The sequence below is a fragment of the Crassostrea angulata genome, chromosome 5 (genome assembly GCF_025612915.1).
Source record: "Crassostrea angulata isolate pt1a10 chromosome 5, ASM2561291v2, whole genome shotgun sequence".
NCBI lineage: Eukaryota > Metazoa > Mollusca > Bivalvia > Ostreida > Ostreidae > Magallana > Magallana angulata.
In genome coordinates this window covers 20,951,363-20,970,270 of record NC_069115.1, presented here as the reverse complement: position 1 = coordinate 20,970,270, position 18,908 = coordinate 20,951,363, and the positions used below count along the sequence as shown (strand labels likewise).

The 18,908-nt window shown below is 32.3% G+C and overlaps 1 protein-coding gene across 3 annotated transcripts; it reads right to left on the bottom strand.

Annotated features, from left to right (window-relative positions):
- Positions 1 to 441: 441 nt before the first annotated feature.
- On the bottom strand, positions 442 to 18,704 carry LOC128184102 (parathyroid hormone/parathyroid hormone-related peptide receptor-like). 3 transcript variants are annotated; one of them, XM_052853440.1, is made up of 14 exons: positions 18,497 to 18,701; positions 13,323 to 13,380; positions 12,053 to 12,164; positions 10,696 to 10,806; positions 10,017 to 10,135; positions 9,425 to 9,525; positions 8,182 to 8,335; positions 6,759 to 6,915; positions 4,247 to 4,307; positions 3,651 to 3,723; positions 3,322 to 3,407; positions 1,905 to 2,043; positions 1,121 to 1,162; positions 442 to 765 (listed from the first exon to the last, which is right to left on the bottom strand). In XM_052853440.1, exons 1-14 carry the CDS (start codon positions 18,520 to 18,522, stop codon positions 670 to 672), a joined length of 1,335 nt encoding a protein of 444 aa, XP_052709400.1. In that variant the 5' UTR covers positions 18,523 to 18,701; the 3' UTR covers positions 442 to 669. The 3 variants fall into 3 exon arrangements, with proteins under 3 accessions (XP_052709400.1, XP_052709399.1, XP_052709401.1); XM_052853439.1 differs by lacking the exon at positions 13,323 to 13,380 and having other exon boundaries at positions 18,497 to 18,704; XM_052853441.1 differs by lacking the exons at positions 13,323 to 13,380; positions 18,497 to 18,701 and adding an exon at positions 12,252 to 12,270.
- Between the last annotated feature and the right edge of the window lie 204 nt (positions 18,705 to 18,908).

Here is an 18,908-nt window from a genome sequence, read left to right as displayed (position 1 = left end):
GCTTTCCTTGTCAAACGGTTCACGAGATGACGATTTTTAAAAAATTCTCAAAAACTTTCAATAACTCCCTTGAAAAAGGCATGGTCCTTAATTTTTCACAACTTTGAATACCCATTGCCTAAGGGTGCTTTGTGCAAGTTTGGTTGAAATTGACCCAGTATTTCATGAAGATGTCGAAAATATAAAAAGACAATCAGAAAAGTTCACTTGAGCTTTCAGCTCAAGTGAGCTTAAAATGGCCAATGTCTAAGAAAGGTAATACTGTTACACCTTTTGATCAAAATATTATGATCTGCCTTTATGTATATGTTCCTTTTGCGTTATTAGTGTAGATCTCCATATTACAAGGCCTCAGTTCTTTTATTTATTACTCTTCTTCGGGTTTACATACTATTAAACATGTTATGTTTTTGAAACACAGTTATAACACGAATATACCTGTAGTATGGTAGTGGTGTTTATTCAAGAATAGATAACATTTCTACAAAAAACTTCAAATGATAGTCCTATAAAAAAAGTAATGTACAAAGTAGTTAACAGTTTATCGTGTCAATGATACATTTGTAATGCTGCATCGTAATGAAAAGTGGATACTGAAAATGTGCCTCAACAAATGGATTGATATGAAAGGTTAGTACAAATAAAAATGATCATTATGAAGTCAATTTATTAATTCGACCTCCGTTTTTTGTTCAGTTTTTCACCTTCATGAAGTAGTTTCTTTGATGAGCGTGATACCAGAGCCTTATGAACTTCTTTTTTTACCTGTTAGAATTTTAGAAATAATATGCACAGTTGTATCTTGAGAGAGATGATAGAGAGAAATGGTCTCGGGAAACTAATATACCGGGAAAAATATATCTGAAGCCATACAAATATTCGAGATTATTATTCGAAATGTTCAGATTTGGATACCAAAAGAGATTTTTAAAGCAAAAATTGTGTGAAATGTTTGAATCGTAAACATAAAAACATATATAAGCAATTCTTCTAAGGACATTAAATTTTAATTCAAAAAATCCTTCCTGATGGATCTTCAAAAATTCTAAAAATGTGAAACGAACGTTTTGACTATGTTGAACAAAGATCACATATTATGTTTAAAAAATTATAATTTTACCTCCGCGTTGGTAAAACAAAACAGGACTGCAACCAGAAATCCCTTAAAAAAATAACATGTGTCAGTCAACAATATAAACACTGTGAGCAGACATATCTCATATGCAATTCAATAAATAAATTTACAGTAGGGAGATAAGAGCACAATGTATACTTGTAAGCCTATTCCAGATTAACCGTAATTATAACGTGTAATCAATATTTTAAGTGATAAGGGGGTTAAAGGCATTGTTTATTCTCTATATAGTTTAAGTTGGATCTGTATTCAGTGATTATCTCGAACCATAACCTAATTAAGTTTTAAATCACATTGGTTTGATTATTCAAAAGTTGATCAAATGTACATTGTTTAATATAATAACTTCAGAGTTGACAGATATTTGGCAATGCGGCAAGCAAAATGTCAAGGTATGAATTCCAATTGGATTTACTTTTCAAATAGTTGAGCGTATAAACATGTTGTTTAATGCTGTAATTTCATAATACTATAATAACCGCAATTTTTGTTCGGTGGACCTCAAACGAAATGTAAGAATTTACATCAGTCAGCTATATGTAAGTACATTACATCATATCTGACAATAGAAATCCGACAGTTTCTGCAAATAGAAACTAACATGACAAATAAAGTTACCTTTATTACTGTTAAGCAAACTAAGAGGATCTATTGTGTTGAAAAAAAAATCCCAAATACTATCCATAGAGGAAACTTTTAATTATTAGAAAATCTAAGATTTGAATTGCCAGACACAAAACTGCCATATTTTTTTTAAAAAAATGCTTACCTGGAAGGAATTGATAATACTTTCAACATACAGCCACACAATTTCCGTTCTGTCGTCCATGCAATCTGGCATTGTAACCGATATCACGTAATACACGCCAAACAAAGGTATAAGGATCAACGTAGAGCGAATCATCCGCCTATAAAGGGAAAATTAAAAAAAAAAGCACACTACTATCAAACAAAAGGTCATAATTTCATTTGGTTAAAACAACTGCTAATCTATGTGTGGATTACACTGGAAGTTTCTGTTTAATTATTCAAGTGAAAGAGGCAATTTCGTTTTTGCAGGTCGTTTTCGAAATCAACAAGTGTTGTCAAGTTTTTGAGCTAATATATGCGCAATACATGTATATGCATATTTCACTCGGAACCAGCGTCATTTTTGAAAATATGTTTTGATGCAACAAATAGATAGGACGATTTTAACAAGACCTTAGAATTTCGGTAGGGCGTAACTGTCTCTCTATATGACCTGACAAATTTTAGAGAGTCGCAGCAATGAAAGAGACAGGCCTGTTTTACACAACTATCCAAAGTCCAAACTCTTGGTAAAATGATTCTTTTGGATTTGGCCTTCAAAACGGCCACAATGTAAAACATAAATGTTTATACATGTACACAGGAGCGTAAACTGTTTATTTTTATTGATTTTTTTTCACCATGGCGATGCATAATCCACGCAATCACCGTATACAACCCCTAACGCATGGATGTCGACTAAGATACTTTTTCTATTTACAATTAATATCAAATAAAGTTTGCAATATAATAAAAGTCTATTGTAAAATTAAACATACAATAGTTTTTACTCCTCCATAAAACTGTCATCTACACGATTTAACCCTTTGACTTAAAAATCGGTGTCTTTGTAGGCCTTTTGGAGTGATGGTATAAATTGTAAATGCAAAAGCTAAAGGGATAATTTAGATATCGTCTTGAAACGAAAGTCTTGCAACTCTGCACACTTTCTCTATATAAAAATTTAATTTCCCATGTGGTCCATCATTTACCCGGGTATTATTTATATTTACTTTGACTCGGGATGCTTCAAATTTTTTTTTCACTTTCTGGCTTAATTAATCATTTTTTAAAAATATCAACACATTTTCGATTATGGTTTTTTTTTCTATTGGCACATTGGTTTCGAGTAAAAGTAACACTGTAGAAAGCTTACGACAAAATCGTCCACAGACAACGGACAAATGTCAATCAAAAAAGCTCAAGTGAGCCTTCGGCTCAGGTAAACTAACAAGATGATTTAAAGTCAACATTTGATTCTAGTTAATAATTGATTATCTTACTATTCAAATCAAACACTTGAAAAAAAAATAACTCTAAAAATAAGAAGATACAACTACCAGATACTTAGAAGTTAAAGAGAGTCGAAACACATTGCTAGAGTTGAAACACTTTACCTGTGTCGATGGGGGATGTGTTTTGTTGAATCGTTCACTTTACTGAATATAGTTCGTAAAATGTTAATGAAGAATGTGAAATTTACCTACAAAAAAAAAAGAAAAATCGCACACACAAACTATATACTGCTTTTGCTTGTAAAGTTAGAATATCACTGCATTCATGGTTGTAAATATTAAATCACTTTTTACGTATGCACAACCTTGAAAAAAAAATATTTTATAAATAACCAATTGTATACATAAAATGCAATTATTGAACGCATATTATGGTTGATAGAAGACATGCCTTTTAATATAGAATTAAGATACACTTAAGAACTGCCTACCACAACAGATACTACGATTGGTCCACGAATTATCCAATCAAATTTGTGTTCGGGACTGTGCGTACTCCAACACCTGACAAAAATGCAACAAGCATAATTGATATCACTCCAAAGAAACTATTATGAAACAATTACTGCTAAAATTTTAAAAATATAATGCAAATATAATGTTGGAATGTTTGTGGCGTTTTTATGAAATGTGTTTCAGGAGTGAAATATGTGGTCATTAAAATCTATGTTTATATTTACTTAAGTACCCTTTATCATTACAGCGATATTATACCGTGATTTACAAATTATTTGAAACTTGCGACCAAATTTTGATTTAATGATATCCTCTCTTGAAATGTTATAACATCCTTGTAATACCGTAAAACATACGCGATTTGAGGCTGTTTTGTATAGAATTTTTCACAATTGAGCGTCCTTCAGATCCTTTATTCCTTTATAGACTTAACATATTTGCCGTAAGGGCAACACAGTCATATCAAATTATACCGTTAGTTAACTAGGCATACGCATAACATTTTGTGATTATGGACGCTTTATTTAAAATTCCAGTCAAAGAACTCCTAAGAAAATTTACAGATACTTGCAGTGTGTCCTCTAATGTTTTTCGAACAACTACCCATGGAACAATGCACAAAACCGGAAAACCTGAAATAAATTCAGAACAATGTTTAAATAACATAGTTACAATACATAATTGTGACTCTAGAGTAGCACACTCCCTATATTTTAAAACTTCACTCGAATCTTAATAAGTCTATGATCACAACTTACAACCACATGTTTAAAGTACATGTATATCATTCACAAATTAGGCAAGTTTTCTTGTAACAATTTGTTAAAAGCACATTTTAGAACATAACACACATTTTCAGTCAATCAGGAGGTTACATAATGCATTTAATCGTCGATAACTTCTCCTAACTCACAGCGACGTCAAATTGACTAGAGAGTCGTACACAAGGGAGAGATATTTTGGATTGACGCAAAACTTTTGATTATTGGGTGACATTCTAAGAAAGTTTAAAATTGGTAAAATGTGAAAAATTAAGAAGAATCCCCTTAGTTATTGCTTCAATTTTACTAAATATGATATAAAAATATGTTGTCCAATGCGTTTCCCATTCTCGATAAAAAATATTATCTTTTTATAATTAGGTATAAGTCGTTGAATATGTGATCATTTCTTATATTCAGCATTAAACTGAACAATATTGAACTGAACAAAATTGAACTATAACTAGTAAACACTGAGATGGGGACCATCTCAAGGAGCCCTTCTTGAATAATGGACTATGAGATGAAATGTCAAAGAATTTTGCTTTGACCTTGACCTTGACCTATAACTTAAAAAATTTTCTGCTGGCACAGAACTTCTTATTCAATCTCATTACCCCTTCCATACATGTACACGAATTTTTGTTCAATCTGAGCAAGATTAAGCAAATGAAAATTATCTAGTCTAAAACTGATTATAAAGAGATTTGCTACAGACTTCACATTGACATGGTTCAAGATCACTGCGCCCATTCAACCAAAAGGCTCTGTTAAAGTAAAGTATTTTCCGAATAAAACTAAGTGTAGAGTATAATTTTATGTAAGCTCTTTAAAAAAGAATTTTTTAAAATTTGATATGATCTTTACACTTGTACAAAAATCATTCAAGATTGATAAATACTCTTTGATAAAAGACATTATGTATGAGCCAGACTGGAGCAAATGAAGAAAAGATATGCTCCGAACAAGGATTTTTCATATAATTAGGACCCTCAAATTTGACCTTTAAAATTGGTTCCAGGTCACAACACAACCTTTACTCAAAAGCTCTGTTTATGTGAATTATGAGTCAAATAAGGCTTAGTGTTCTGAAAAAAAGATTTTTGCATGGTCTGATATGACCTTGACCTACAAACTTCATTCAAGGTTATTGCACACCTTCTAACCTCTAACCAAAGATACTCTGTGAGTGAATTATGAGCCAGATTTATCCAGGGAGAGAGAAACTATGCCCTGGATTTAATATATAATACTGTCATGACCTTAACCTCAGACTTAGAATCATGGTTCAAGGTCACTGCATATTCTTAACCTAAATGCATTTTGTGGGTGAAGTATGAGCCAGATTGGGCCAAGGGGGAAAAGATATGCTCCGGACAAGTGATCTCAGATGGACGGAAAGAAATATGGACGGATCACTATAGGGCACCCGCAGAGCGGGGTCCTAATTAGGATGGATTTAGAAACTGAGGAACATTAAAAATACGTTCCATATGGAAAATAACATGTTTACTTTTGCAAGAGTGTTACAAAAAGTATTATTGGTGCACCTCTAGACAAACATGTCACTGATCTTCGCGTACGTGAGTACTTTTGTGTCAATATTGTTGCTTTGGCTAAGGATAATGCATCTAATAAATGTATGTTTATGTTGTATATTTTCGTAATAAACGTAAAAGTATTACCAAATTTTAACGCTATCTTGCTAAAAAAAAGCAATCTTGTTACAAAAGTAAGGTATTTCTGTTTTTGGATTAGAATTCTGTTGATATAGTAAAAGTAAATAATTTGTTCTTCAAATTACTGGCTTCAAAGCAGAAACAATTTTATGCATAATTATTGAAAGTATATCAAAGAGTGGTTGAAAACTTCAATAACTTTTGTTATCGTTTTGGGGTTTTTGTGATCTTTACATTAACCCGTTGTGGGGGACTATTGACCCAGTGGAAGTAGATAACAAATCAAATGATTAAATCTCGTTTGCTATATTAAGCTAAGAAAAATAAGATGACTGTTCTTGATGAAGATTCCAGTATCAAGGGATGTTTGCAAAATATTAAGTACCATTGATTCCATTAAGATAAAAAGAACTACAAAAATTGGATATTTATTTCACTATTATATATAACTTTGTTCTGTGGCAATTAGGGGGTCTTGTTTTTCGAGTTCGTTGGATTTTTGACCTCGGCTTATACAAAATCAACCCCATGGTAATTGCAGAGACACACGTTTGCCACAAAAATTTTGCTTAATCTGTTAATGGGTCTTTTGTTGTATAATTTGTTGAGGGCGAAACATTGGTTTCATTTTTCTGTAACTTACCCCATCCAAACACAATCAAATATCGATGAAATTTCTTGGACTCTGTCATGGTCTTAAAAATCAATGAATGTAAGTAGGCTCCCTCTACAAAGATCCAGGTGTAGCTTGCGAGAATGGCGTAATTAAACACGGAATGGACTAATTTGCAAGGCCATGTCTGAAACAAAACATAAACCCTTTTCTAAGTCATCAAAGTTACGGGCTTTGGTGAGAATTTTTTTACATTAGGGTGATAAAGCAGTTTGATATCGATCTTTAAATGCAATTTATTGTACGTTTCAAGTGCTCTTTTAATTGCATTTAAAATCGAAGTCCTTGACAAAATGTACATTGTAAAAAAAAAGAACGTTCCTAATCAATTTTTACCAATAAGTTAGATTTAAAAAAAACAAAACAAAGAGTTTACAATCTCTTTCACGGACAACGCAGTAACTTTATATTTTAGTTTGTACCTCTCTAATAAATAAAAATATGAAGAACAAAAAATATTTGCGTATAATTTAGGTTTGGCATCATATATGATGATTCATTGTATCAGTTTAAGTAGAAAAGGGGGATGTTGTTTCAGAATAATCTAATATTACCTGATAATTAAGTTGAATAATATGTTTAAGTTATAGGAACATCAAGGCGTATTTAAATCTACTTTTATTATATTGGTTGGTTTGTGGTCCTCAGTTTTTTCATATTTTTCGTTGATAGCATATGTTATTACTTTTCACATATTTTGACATGTTTAAACCTAGCTACCAATTGAAGAAGATAACTTACACTAAAAAAGCTTATAAACTTGTTCTCTTGATCTTTTTCATATAATGGTACCATGTGAACTTGTACTTTTTATTACCTCTTGTGTTTCACAGTGTCAGAACGGAAGTGTACAGTGTTTGTCGCAGCAAGTAAACAAATTGAACACATACATGACGTAGCTCTGCGTACAGTCAACGTCAGAGTTATTTTAATTGAATGATTTACAATAGCTTTAAAACTAAACCATCAGTTATAAAAAAGTTTTCAGAATATTCATCACTGCCATCTATTTATTCTCTTTCTCATCTTGAATAGAATACCAAATGCTTTTAGTTTGTTAAAAAATATAATATACACTTAGAAAATCGATGATCTCCTTAAGAATTTTGAAAGTATACGCTCTTTGTACAACATGTTTATCAAAACTAGAACGTGAACAACGGAATCAAATGTGACCATATACATGTATTCCGAAATGAAAGCACATTTTTACTTGTGAAATACTAGTAAATTCACTAGTTAAAAATAAACCAAAATTCGACGTGTGGCATCATTTTTGCTGCTTTAAGAATAAACACTCCTTGTACAACATAGTATACATCCCACATATTGGGGTACAAATGGTGTGATATCAGAAAATATTGAAAACAATTTCAAGATTAAATTGTACTACCGTTCCAACAGTTGAAAGTTTAGCTGTTCCGCCCTCCACATGTGACCGGCCTTCCGGAACTGTGTATAAGTCTTTGACAAAACAGATGATAGCCCGCAGCATAAAGCAGAGGAACATGTTTAAGTGAATGGTATTTCTTGGGCATCGAAGTTTTCTACAATTATATCGAATTTCATGTTTGCAAATTCTTATACTAATTTAGACTTTTGTTGGTATGTCAGAGAGTTCTGACCTCAATTGCGACTGAAATATTTATAAAACCCACTGAAAATAAAAGCGTCTTATGACGTACCATATGAAATCCGGAAGAGCAAGCATACTGAGAGTATTGCATAAGCGTCCCCTACCGGTTTGTATTATATTCTATGAAAGCTTCGAAGCATACATTTATAAACGAGATGTTATGTTTTAATCAGAGATAAAAGAACAGAGGAAATTCAAATTAAATTGTTGATATAGAAATTAAACAAAAAATGGGTAAAATAATATACTTTATTTTATCTCCTGTAATGTCGCCAAGTCGTTTAAGTATTTGCTGGTAGAAATTTGTGAAAACAATGCACTGTTATGCAGAATACCATTTTTTTTTTTTTTTTACAGTTTTCTGTACCCCGAATCAACAGACCAACCCGATAACGAACCCGACTGAAATAATATAAAAAACCCTGTGGATTAAATTTCCAAAACAATGATTGATTCTATTTTACAAGACTTATTTGTTTGATAGAAACAATAAAAGGAATGGTACAAGTAATGCACAATATTATACCTTACTACATATTTTCCTCGTTTATTTAATGCACACCGAACCCGATGACGAATCCGAACATTAAAAAAATGGAATATAAAAATAAATTTTCTCGAAAATATGTCAACCAGACGCTATAAAAGTGTAAACTTGATCTGTAGTTTTACATTTTGAAGCTGTTTAGCAAATTTTATATTATTCTTTAGACGCATAAAGAAAAAAAGTGTGGAAAACTGAAGTGGGACAAACAGACGGACAGACAAACAGACGGACTGACTGACGCAGAGTAAAGCTATAGCCCCCTCCGGTGAAACCGGCAGGGGACTTATAAAAAATATCCCGTTAGATGAACGCAACTATTCTGTGGAATGAAATGGATTAATTTACTTTTAGTTTCATGCAGCAGAATTATTATATTATCATTAGTTAGATTTTGCTAGAAGAGGAAAATTAAAAACAACCAGCTTCAGTTGCTATAGTTCAATCTGATCATACCTGAAAATCAGCATAATGGCAACTGCTATCGACAAACATCCAAAGGACAGACAATACCCAGTTGTTACTATTCCATAGATGATTTCAAGATGCGTAAACGTCTATCAAAAATCAAGTAGGAAATGTATAACGTTGTAAACATATGTCTAGATTTTTTTTATTTACATAAACATGTACATGTAATACATGTATCTACTGAAAACAATACTTGGCAGTCGACACATGAAATCTTGAATAATTTGTGGGAAAATTTTGTTTTTAATTGCACCATCCAAAACATATGAAATTTAAGGCCAAATAAAAAGTGTTATGGTTTCTGTTGTCAGGAAAGATTTGATTCATTGCAGAAATGGAAACATCACATTATAAACATATTTTGTGAGTAAAAAACATTCCAACAATATTTACCAAGTTTTAGTTAAATATTTTTAAGTGTTATAAGTAATAATTGATAAAAAAAATACATCATGAAAATATTGACAAAATGGATCGACAGGGTAACTTGAAACAAGCATATTCGAGGGTTTGTTTTATAAACCTCGACGTGAGATTAAAGTAACCGAATTGACAGAAAATCATTTATAGTGATCACCTTTAAGAGGTTCCCTTTTGGTCTGTTTAGACACCCAGTGAAATTGGTCCATCCAGTTACATTGATATCCGGATGTTTGTACCATGTACCATCCTTGCGACAATGTCGGGTTGCTCGACCTAGTATACATGTACAAAAGCGAAAGCAAACCGCAGCATTATCGTATAAAAATGAGTTTATCAAAGTGTTTAACACAATCGCAATGAAAAATATTGCTGACCATAAACCAGAAAACTTATTAAAAAGCATAAAAGTTACGTTACATTCGCCGAAACCTGCAAGACATATATTTAAAAAAAAATCAACCATGTGAACATGGTATGAAATCAAAGACGCGAAAAATTTCGACTGAGATCAGTACATATATCAGTACATAATTACGTGATGTGAACTTTTCTAGTATATGCAGCGAATATGTTTGTACAGATGAATGGGAAAAGGCAAGCATGGTATATCTGATTTTGTTTGTATATTATATTAATGAGGAAAAAAGTTGATAGCTGCTTTTCCACAAAGAGCAAAAGTATTTCTAATTCACAAAAAAGGGTTTTCGACGTCATTTCGAATGAGTTCATCTTTTCTTCATATGCAAGCATAAAGTTGCAAACAGGAATGCATAAATGCTTGCCTACCTTTACCTGACGGTAACTTTTGTTTCTGTTATACCTTTGCAAATTACCTGTTACGTTGAAATTACTGATGTAACTAGGACAATACTGCGCAGCGGTTGTCCCTGCAGCCGTCGGTGGCCAGCACATGACGTCATCAAACGTAGAATCACACATCAAGCCTAATCATAAAATATTATTTCAATTAAAAAAACTGAAAAATCTTTTCCCCCTTCAAGTGTAAATATAGACCAAAATATGGTTCTGCTGCACGAAACATTTTAATATTAAACTTTCAATAGATAAACAAGAATGTTATTTTATATGTCTAGAAAATTTCTTTCCGGGTAACAAACGCTATTACAAAGGTATTCGATCCAAAACTCCCTACTTCTTGTTAATTTTACGGTGTTGACCGGAAAATAAAAAAAAACGTTTTCTCCCCTGTTTTGTTCGTAAAATATTGGTTCGCTAACGTTTAAATACATGAAATTAAAATGCAAGTTAATATGAGTAGTATTTGAATTTTGATGTCAATATGCAAAAATACGAAGGCAGGACACAGGTCTAGAACAGTTATACAACTGTATAATAGTAAACCTATGATAAAATGACTGAATAATTAGTTTTTGTTTAAAGCGCTGTTTTTGAAGTACTGGTATAAATACAATACACTGTACATAGATTAAATGAAAAGGAAGTTCGTCATAGGCCTATATGTGTTTAATTTTCTGGAAATAAGATTGGTTTGAGATCTATTATGGACAATCTCAAGCAATTCTTAATTGTACAATAAAATCAACTCTCTGTTAAAACAGACAAATTGATACAAATAATTTGCGGCGATTCTTAACAGTACAGTATAAGCAAATGTCCGTTAAACAGGCAAATGTATTAAATGTAAAGTTTGTCCGTTTCCTGTTGAAAGTTGTTGGCTACTAAGCGCATCGAATTTCGATTAAGGGTTCCATAAATATCTACATCCATATAAATAAACCCATTTTGTGTAGAGAAATTAAATCAATATTCGTACAGTTAATTTGTACAGTGAAAATTGTATATATAGGATTGTATACTAAAGACATTTATTATATAGAAGGGACACTATTAGTTTTGTGCGTGCGTCATTTTCAAAACATTCAGATCCCTTAGACAATCGTTTATAGACTTCATTATCAATTTTCAACAGTGCATGATTGTATTTCTGTCTCGAGGGCACAATCAAGTCAGAGGGAAAAAAATCTGTATATAATCATGGACCGGCTTAAATTGATATAGTCAAAAACTATTCCTTATATTGTTATTCCCGCTTTAAAATAATAATACAAAAAACCCATGAATCTTGTCAACCTTGAACAATTAGCCAGTATCTGCATGCACCTAACTATGCTTGCTCATTGTCAAAATATAGAGAAAACACAAACCTACCTTTGTGTGACGTATTGGTCCATTTTGTTAGCTTGTCGTAGGTGCAATTTCGTTTGGCCTCCCTTAACAAAATCCATTGTTGTTCATTAGGAATTCTCACAACTTGGATTTTCTAAAAGAAATTCAACAGACAATGATTTCTTTTTAGAAACTTTTTCGTTTTCTGTTTTCAATTTCGGTTTTTTTGTTTAAGAAATACTTCAATATCCTGTCACTATGTTTTCATTTCTAAGGATGGCGTGGTCATGAAAACATGTTAAATTGCTCTCGGCTGATTGGTTATAAATGTCAACAGGTGTAACTTATGTTTTTTTCACGACATGCAGAAAAGTTTTGTAAAACAATGTTACAGCGATCACTCATAATCGCATTTGTATCTAGTCCATTTATTCGTAAGCGTATAATGAATAAGAAGTGCATGTACGTTGTATAATAAAGAAGTGTGGTCTAACAAAACATTCTAGCAGGATGTTTATACATATTTGTGGCAGTTAATTTTTGTGTTTGCAAATTACAAGAAACTGTTAAATAATTGAGTACCATTTTTAGGGAAAGAAGTTATACACCGAATGCTTTTTTACTTTCATTTTCAGTGGTTTTCAATACAGACGCATCTTACCGGAAACCGAACCTGACATCCCATCGCAAGATTTTGTTAGGAGATTGATAACTAAATGGGATTTCATTGAACTGATCCCTCAATTTGTGTTATTTATTTTCACACATTGATAGTATTCTATATTTTGGCTCCTCATTCAATTTAGCGGCATAGATTCTTGGAACAGAATGACAATAGCACTCTAATTGCCGTTCGAGCAATGAACCTAAATATCAACGCTTTCTTAGCAACGTCCATTATTGATTTGAATACTTCATTATTGGCTATATATGTAATCAAACATTGGTTTAAAACATATATTTTAAACATAATGTGCTCAGCAAATACAATGCTTAATAAGATGGAAATTCACGCAAAAATTTTCTTTAAATGTCACCACATGGAGTTTGACTCGAAGTTCATTGACCATTTTTATACTAAACCATTTTTTAATTTAGTAATATTGTGTGTTCTATAGCCAAACCAACATGAACAGCTGAATTATCGTAAAAGAGATCTGACAATAGCAGAGATTTTCTGAATGCTTCCGTTGAACACATAGCTTTTATTCCATGGATGTTTTGTCACAACCTGTCACGGCATGTGGACCAGACATTAAATCAGATAGAAGGACCCAGCAATTTGGATTGATCATGGACAGAAAAGTATCACCTTCGATTTCCTGTGCTTTATACTCTGTCCGTCCTCTGGTGCCACATTTGGTCTGTGTCTGTCATTTCAGAAATGTAAAACATCAGCCTCGTGCAATAAAATCTTTACACAATCACCATCATCATAGGATCAAAATATGAATTTATCATGAAAGGGAATGTAAACATATCAATTGTACTTGCATAGCTGCTTCTTCACATGAATTTTAACAACTGTTTAGGAAATGAAGATGGATCTGTTCGATGATTCCTTTGTTTTATACAGGATTGAAGATATAGCTAATATCATTTTTTATTCAGTAATTTCTTTAGTGTAGTACATCAGATGTTGAAAACTTGATAAAGCAACAGTTTATACTTTAAAAAACAAAAAGTAATAAGTGCACTATTTTTCTTGCCAAAAAGACATTGGATCATGAATATGCCTTAATGACCTTTGACATTGCACACCTGGCCCTGGGTCAAGTTCATGACACACCCTCGGGTGATAAGCAATCTTAGTGTGTGTAAATTCAGAACTTTATATGCACGTTTTCCATACAATGAAAAAAAAACCGGACACAAATTTTGCCCATTTCCTTCCAGTGCCCTTGAGTATGCAAAATGTCCGGGGGTCAAAATCATGGCACACCATATGGTCATATGGAGTTTTTGTGTGGAGAGAAAAACTTCCAATGTTCCTCCAGAAAAGCCTGAAGGAAATCATTAAGCTATAAAGAAAGCACTATTGTGAAATCTAAATTTGATTTATTGACTCAATTAGCCAATAAAAGTGTTAATAAAAGAACGTAAGTAGTTATTGGTAATAAAATATCAAATGAATAATAATATCGATTAAACGCTCCACAAAAGGAACAGCAGTTTTTTGTAATGATTGGTATTGTACATTGTAAATACAGTCTGCTTGGTAATCTGAGTCAAGTCCGTTGAGCTCGTGATCTAAACGATGCTTCTTTAGTTATCTAGTTTTTTAAAAACTAGAAGAATGCTTTCCGTATACCCGGTAATTTTCGCAATGATCAAATTTTCGCTATTTTCGCGATCTCGTTTAAATCACCAAGTATTGAATGCGTAGAATTAATATCCTGTATCCTTTTTTATAAGAAACTCTTAAGATCGCAAAAAATAACTTACGCAAATTTAATATGAAGCAGATTTTCCCCATATTCGCAAATCTTGTAACACGCGAAAAAACCCGGATATACGGCATGTTCTTACGCCGGCAGCTGGGTCGTTCTTTGAATCGCGAAGATATTTGTCTTGTTATTGATATATAAATGACATGCAATTTTCGCAAGAGATAGATAGATACATACTTAGAGGATATGAATATTTTATAATTATGCAGTCATTTGTCAACTGCTATAAAAGTTGACAAGAAAACAGGAACATTGTGCTGGATGTTTATGCCAGTGCCAAGGTGTCATTTTTGCACCCGCTTAAGATGCAGTTTTAGGAAAATCTATACATACCATTGTCTAGATAGTTTATACCCCCTTTTGTTTTTAGTGTGTTTTACCTGACAGGTGAGATATATCACCTGACAGGTGATATTTACCTTTAAGAATTAATAATCCTTAGGACAATAATAATTCAATAGGAGAAATGATTCTCCTTCAGGACATATTTGCAATCCTATGGAATTTTAAAAATCCTGTAGGATATATATCTTATTTAGGAGAAAGGTATTTCCTTTTAGGAATTTGATTTAGACAGGTAGGTTTCCAATAGGAAATTAAGATTTCTTTTCGGATTTTAGCAAATCGTATAGGAATTTAAAGACCTCTAGGGAGTTCGTGTATTCCGATAGAAAATTTCAAATAGGAATATTGTTTTTCCTATGGGGGGAATTATTTTCCTGAAGGAATTCATTTTTGAAAGGTAAATATTTCACATGACAGGTGATTACATGAGGTATTTATTTATGGCATATTTGAATTTTTCTATACATGCAGCTTATTGAGCTTAGACGGGAACAAATATCCCACCTAGGCACTAGCATATATATCCGGCACTGTTCAAATTTTGGCAATTCTTGAGGACCTTTCTGTACATAAAAATTTTGTAATGACAAAGCTACCAAAAATGTAGATGACATCAAAGTTCAAAATACTTCTGACACAAATATTTGTTTTTAATATATTAAAACACTTTGCTCGATATTCATCATGAAGAATTACATCTAAACTCATGTTTCTCACCATAAACAATTAGTAAAATGACCGATATTGAACGGTTTACCATCACCTACCGGCATATTTTGCTGTTGATAAATAAATTGATATATATTTTGTTTACTTAAAACACCATTCGAATTTTCGACTAAGGTGGCCATGACCTCTCGAATAATTTGCTGTTTATGTCGTATTATTAATATTAAGGTTGCATTAATTGCATAATCATGATCAGAACGTTGACGCCTACTTTTTCTGTAATGAATATAAGGTGACGTTAGAAAAAGGGTGAAAAAAAACCTGGGTCTGCATTGTATGCGTGGACAACATTAATTATTTAGCAGTGACATTTTATGCTTGTAACGTATACCGCCAAAGACACGATCTATTACAGAATGCGACACAAATTACGTAAACATAAAGGATGAATTAAGCTATTGTGCATTTTAAACATGTATAAAATCTGAACATCTACATGCATGCATATTTTGCCGGCATTAAACTTCTTGAACATTTCTATACTATAAGTACGACTTTGGGTCTTTAGACATTTTAATCATCCTTAATCAATTTTAATAAAACACCTTTTGTCGCCATATTATTAGTGGACCTTAATATGAGTTCCTTAACAATGAATCAAGACGCTCTCTTAACTCGAAATTCATTAAACTGTAAACCAACTTTTATTCGCGTGCGAGAAATTTCTGCGAGATTAGCGGGGGTATAAGCCAAATTAAAATATTTCTCGGCGCGAACCAGTCATCAAAACATCTGGTGTATTAGTTGTAGGATAATCTACATCTTGGTTGCAAAAATTAGTGGCCGCAAACCACTTTGACTTCGGTTGATCGCAAAATAAAGTTGTCGCTAATAGAAATTGTTTTTTTTTTCAGTATACAATATTATGTATATTTGAAAAATTAATCAAATTTAGATTTTAGTTTCAAGATGTTACTTTATAATTGAAAATTGCTGTGCTATCAGTCTCATGTGCATTCAGTGACAATTATTATACCGAAAAACGTTCATCCAATACAAGGAAAGCAACAACTATCACTTGCACGTTTGTATCAAAATTGAGATGCAATGACAAATGTTCCTCATTTGAGCATAATTGTTTTCCGCAAATCTATCATCGCAACTACATGCACAATGAAGATTTGTACTGAAAGTTTAAAACTTTTAAAATATGATTCGATAAATACCGTTTGTTTCCACCAATTCTTGCACAAGTGGCAATTTCTAAAAGAAAGCCTATCTCAATATGATTTTCTATAATTTACCATTCGGAATTTCATTTACATGATTTTACAATTGTACATAGATATGATTCAGTTTTTGTGAAGATTTTTTTTATTGCATCGGGTTTTCCCATTTAGTTTGCTCACAGAACATGATCACTATTTTGTTTTTGCACTTTATAGACGCACATGTACAACCGTCAATCAATCATTATGTTGTCACAATGTTTAGACGTTTTTCGCCTGTGCGCACTGCATGCTTAGCAAGTCAGATCCTAATGCTGTGACACATGCCTTAAATTATCAGATAAATAGCTGCCCAAAGAGTTAATATTGTGTTATTTTTTTAATCTGGAAAACAATTTGTACACAACTGTTTTTGATGATTTAATAATTAGAATTGACTGATATTTAATTGGACGGGGAGTAGAGGAATCAGATCGGTAATATAAATGTCAGAACCAACCACGGGAGGCACTCATAAATGATAAATTGAAGAAACCCTTAGACTATTTTGGTGGTTATGGTTAGATAAAAGAATCACCTGGAGACCATAAAGGGAAATAATACCAATGAGTATTACTAAAAACACCCAACACCCCCCATTCACCCTTACAAAAAATCACACAGAACGAAACATATACAAAAAGAACGAGATTTATAACTGCAACCAAATTAACTTTACCTCAGCTTTACCTCAGCTTTCTTCCATTTGGTTGACTTATTTCTTAATTAAAACTAATGACGCTTGTTTACTATTCGTATCCCATGCGTTTTACATGTATTGCGATATCAAATGGGTTTTACATAATAAAATTGTGCAATGCAGAATCCTCACATATAATTTGTTTTCAAAAAAACATTACTACTTCTTCTAAAACTTTTATTCTTATTTGATGCAATACATGTATATATGAATATTAGCAGTTGCAATCAACATCGTACGGTTTGTCCTCCTAGTTAAAATATTTTGAAATGAAGCTAAAAACAAAACAGTTTTTTTCTAAATAAACACATTGGTTTTAAACTGTTAGCTATAGGTAAAAAAAAAGTGAAGTTGCCGACTAAAGAGTAATGATTTATTGTTTAAGAAATTGAGCCCATTTTGCAGTAGTGTCTCACTGTTGCCATAATTATTTACAGACATCATGTCCAAAGATTCAATGCGTATTGATGATTTTTTCATCATAAAATGAATAGTTTTCAAGTTTGGCTTATGGGAATATCTGAGGCATTAAAGGAGTCTTTTCCAGAAAAATTGGATTTAATAAATGAATATTAAGGCAAACAAAAGGTTACCTTAGCGACTCGTCAAACTGAATATCAAAAACACATTGCAGTGTAACAACTAAGAATACAAAGTGTTTCTGTAACATTTTGAAAAACTCTAAAATAAGTTCAATTTAAACTGTAGTCAAAAAGACGCTATGGAACGCAATCTTATATACTCGGTCAGGGGATGGAAGTGGGGGAAGGGGGGGGGGGGGGGGAGGGTTACCGTGGAAAGGTGTCAATGAAATACAGGTAATTTTTCTTCAAAGAATAAATCGTTTGGTACATGTACGCCTTAGATATTGTGACTCGAACTATCGAAATGTTACATTCAAAGTTATGATGTATTGCCTCTGCGACTGTGTTTAAAATATATTATACTTTCATTAGAATTAATTATTTAACAACTTCAAATAACACAAGCTTCAAATAAAGGAAAATCAATTTTTTTTTGCATTCGAACATACGTGAGTTTATAAGAAACTTACTGGATCGACGAAGCATCCTCTTCCATCTGTTGAAATTATAAAATTGCTGAATACCACCACCACCGCTATCCAAATCAAATTCATTTAAGATGTTGGAAAAATTAAACGACCGTATGAGCTGTGCTCTGTTTAAACAAGATTTGACAACATAGCTTTCCTGTAGAATTTCATCAATTATAAGCATAGCCGTGCCTACACAGAGCACGTGAAATATTTCCAATACTTTTTCATCGATGCCCGGAATGTATTTAGTCTTGCGCCGAGAGGTCGGTCACCATCGGTATTGGAATTGTTATTTGTTTTGAATACCATAGCCATTTCTCTATCCTATTGTTACATTGTAATGCAAAAACATGATGAAGATGTGAATTTTTTTATTACAGAGAAAAGCATATTTCTTGTTACTATAGTT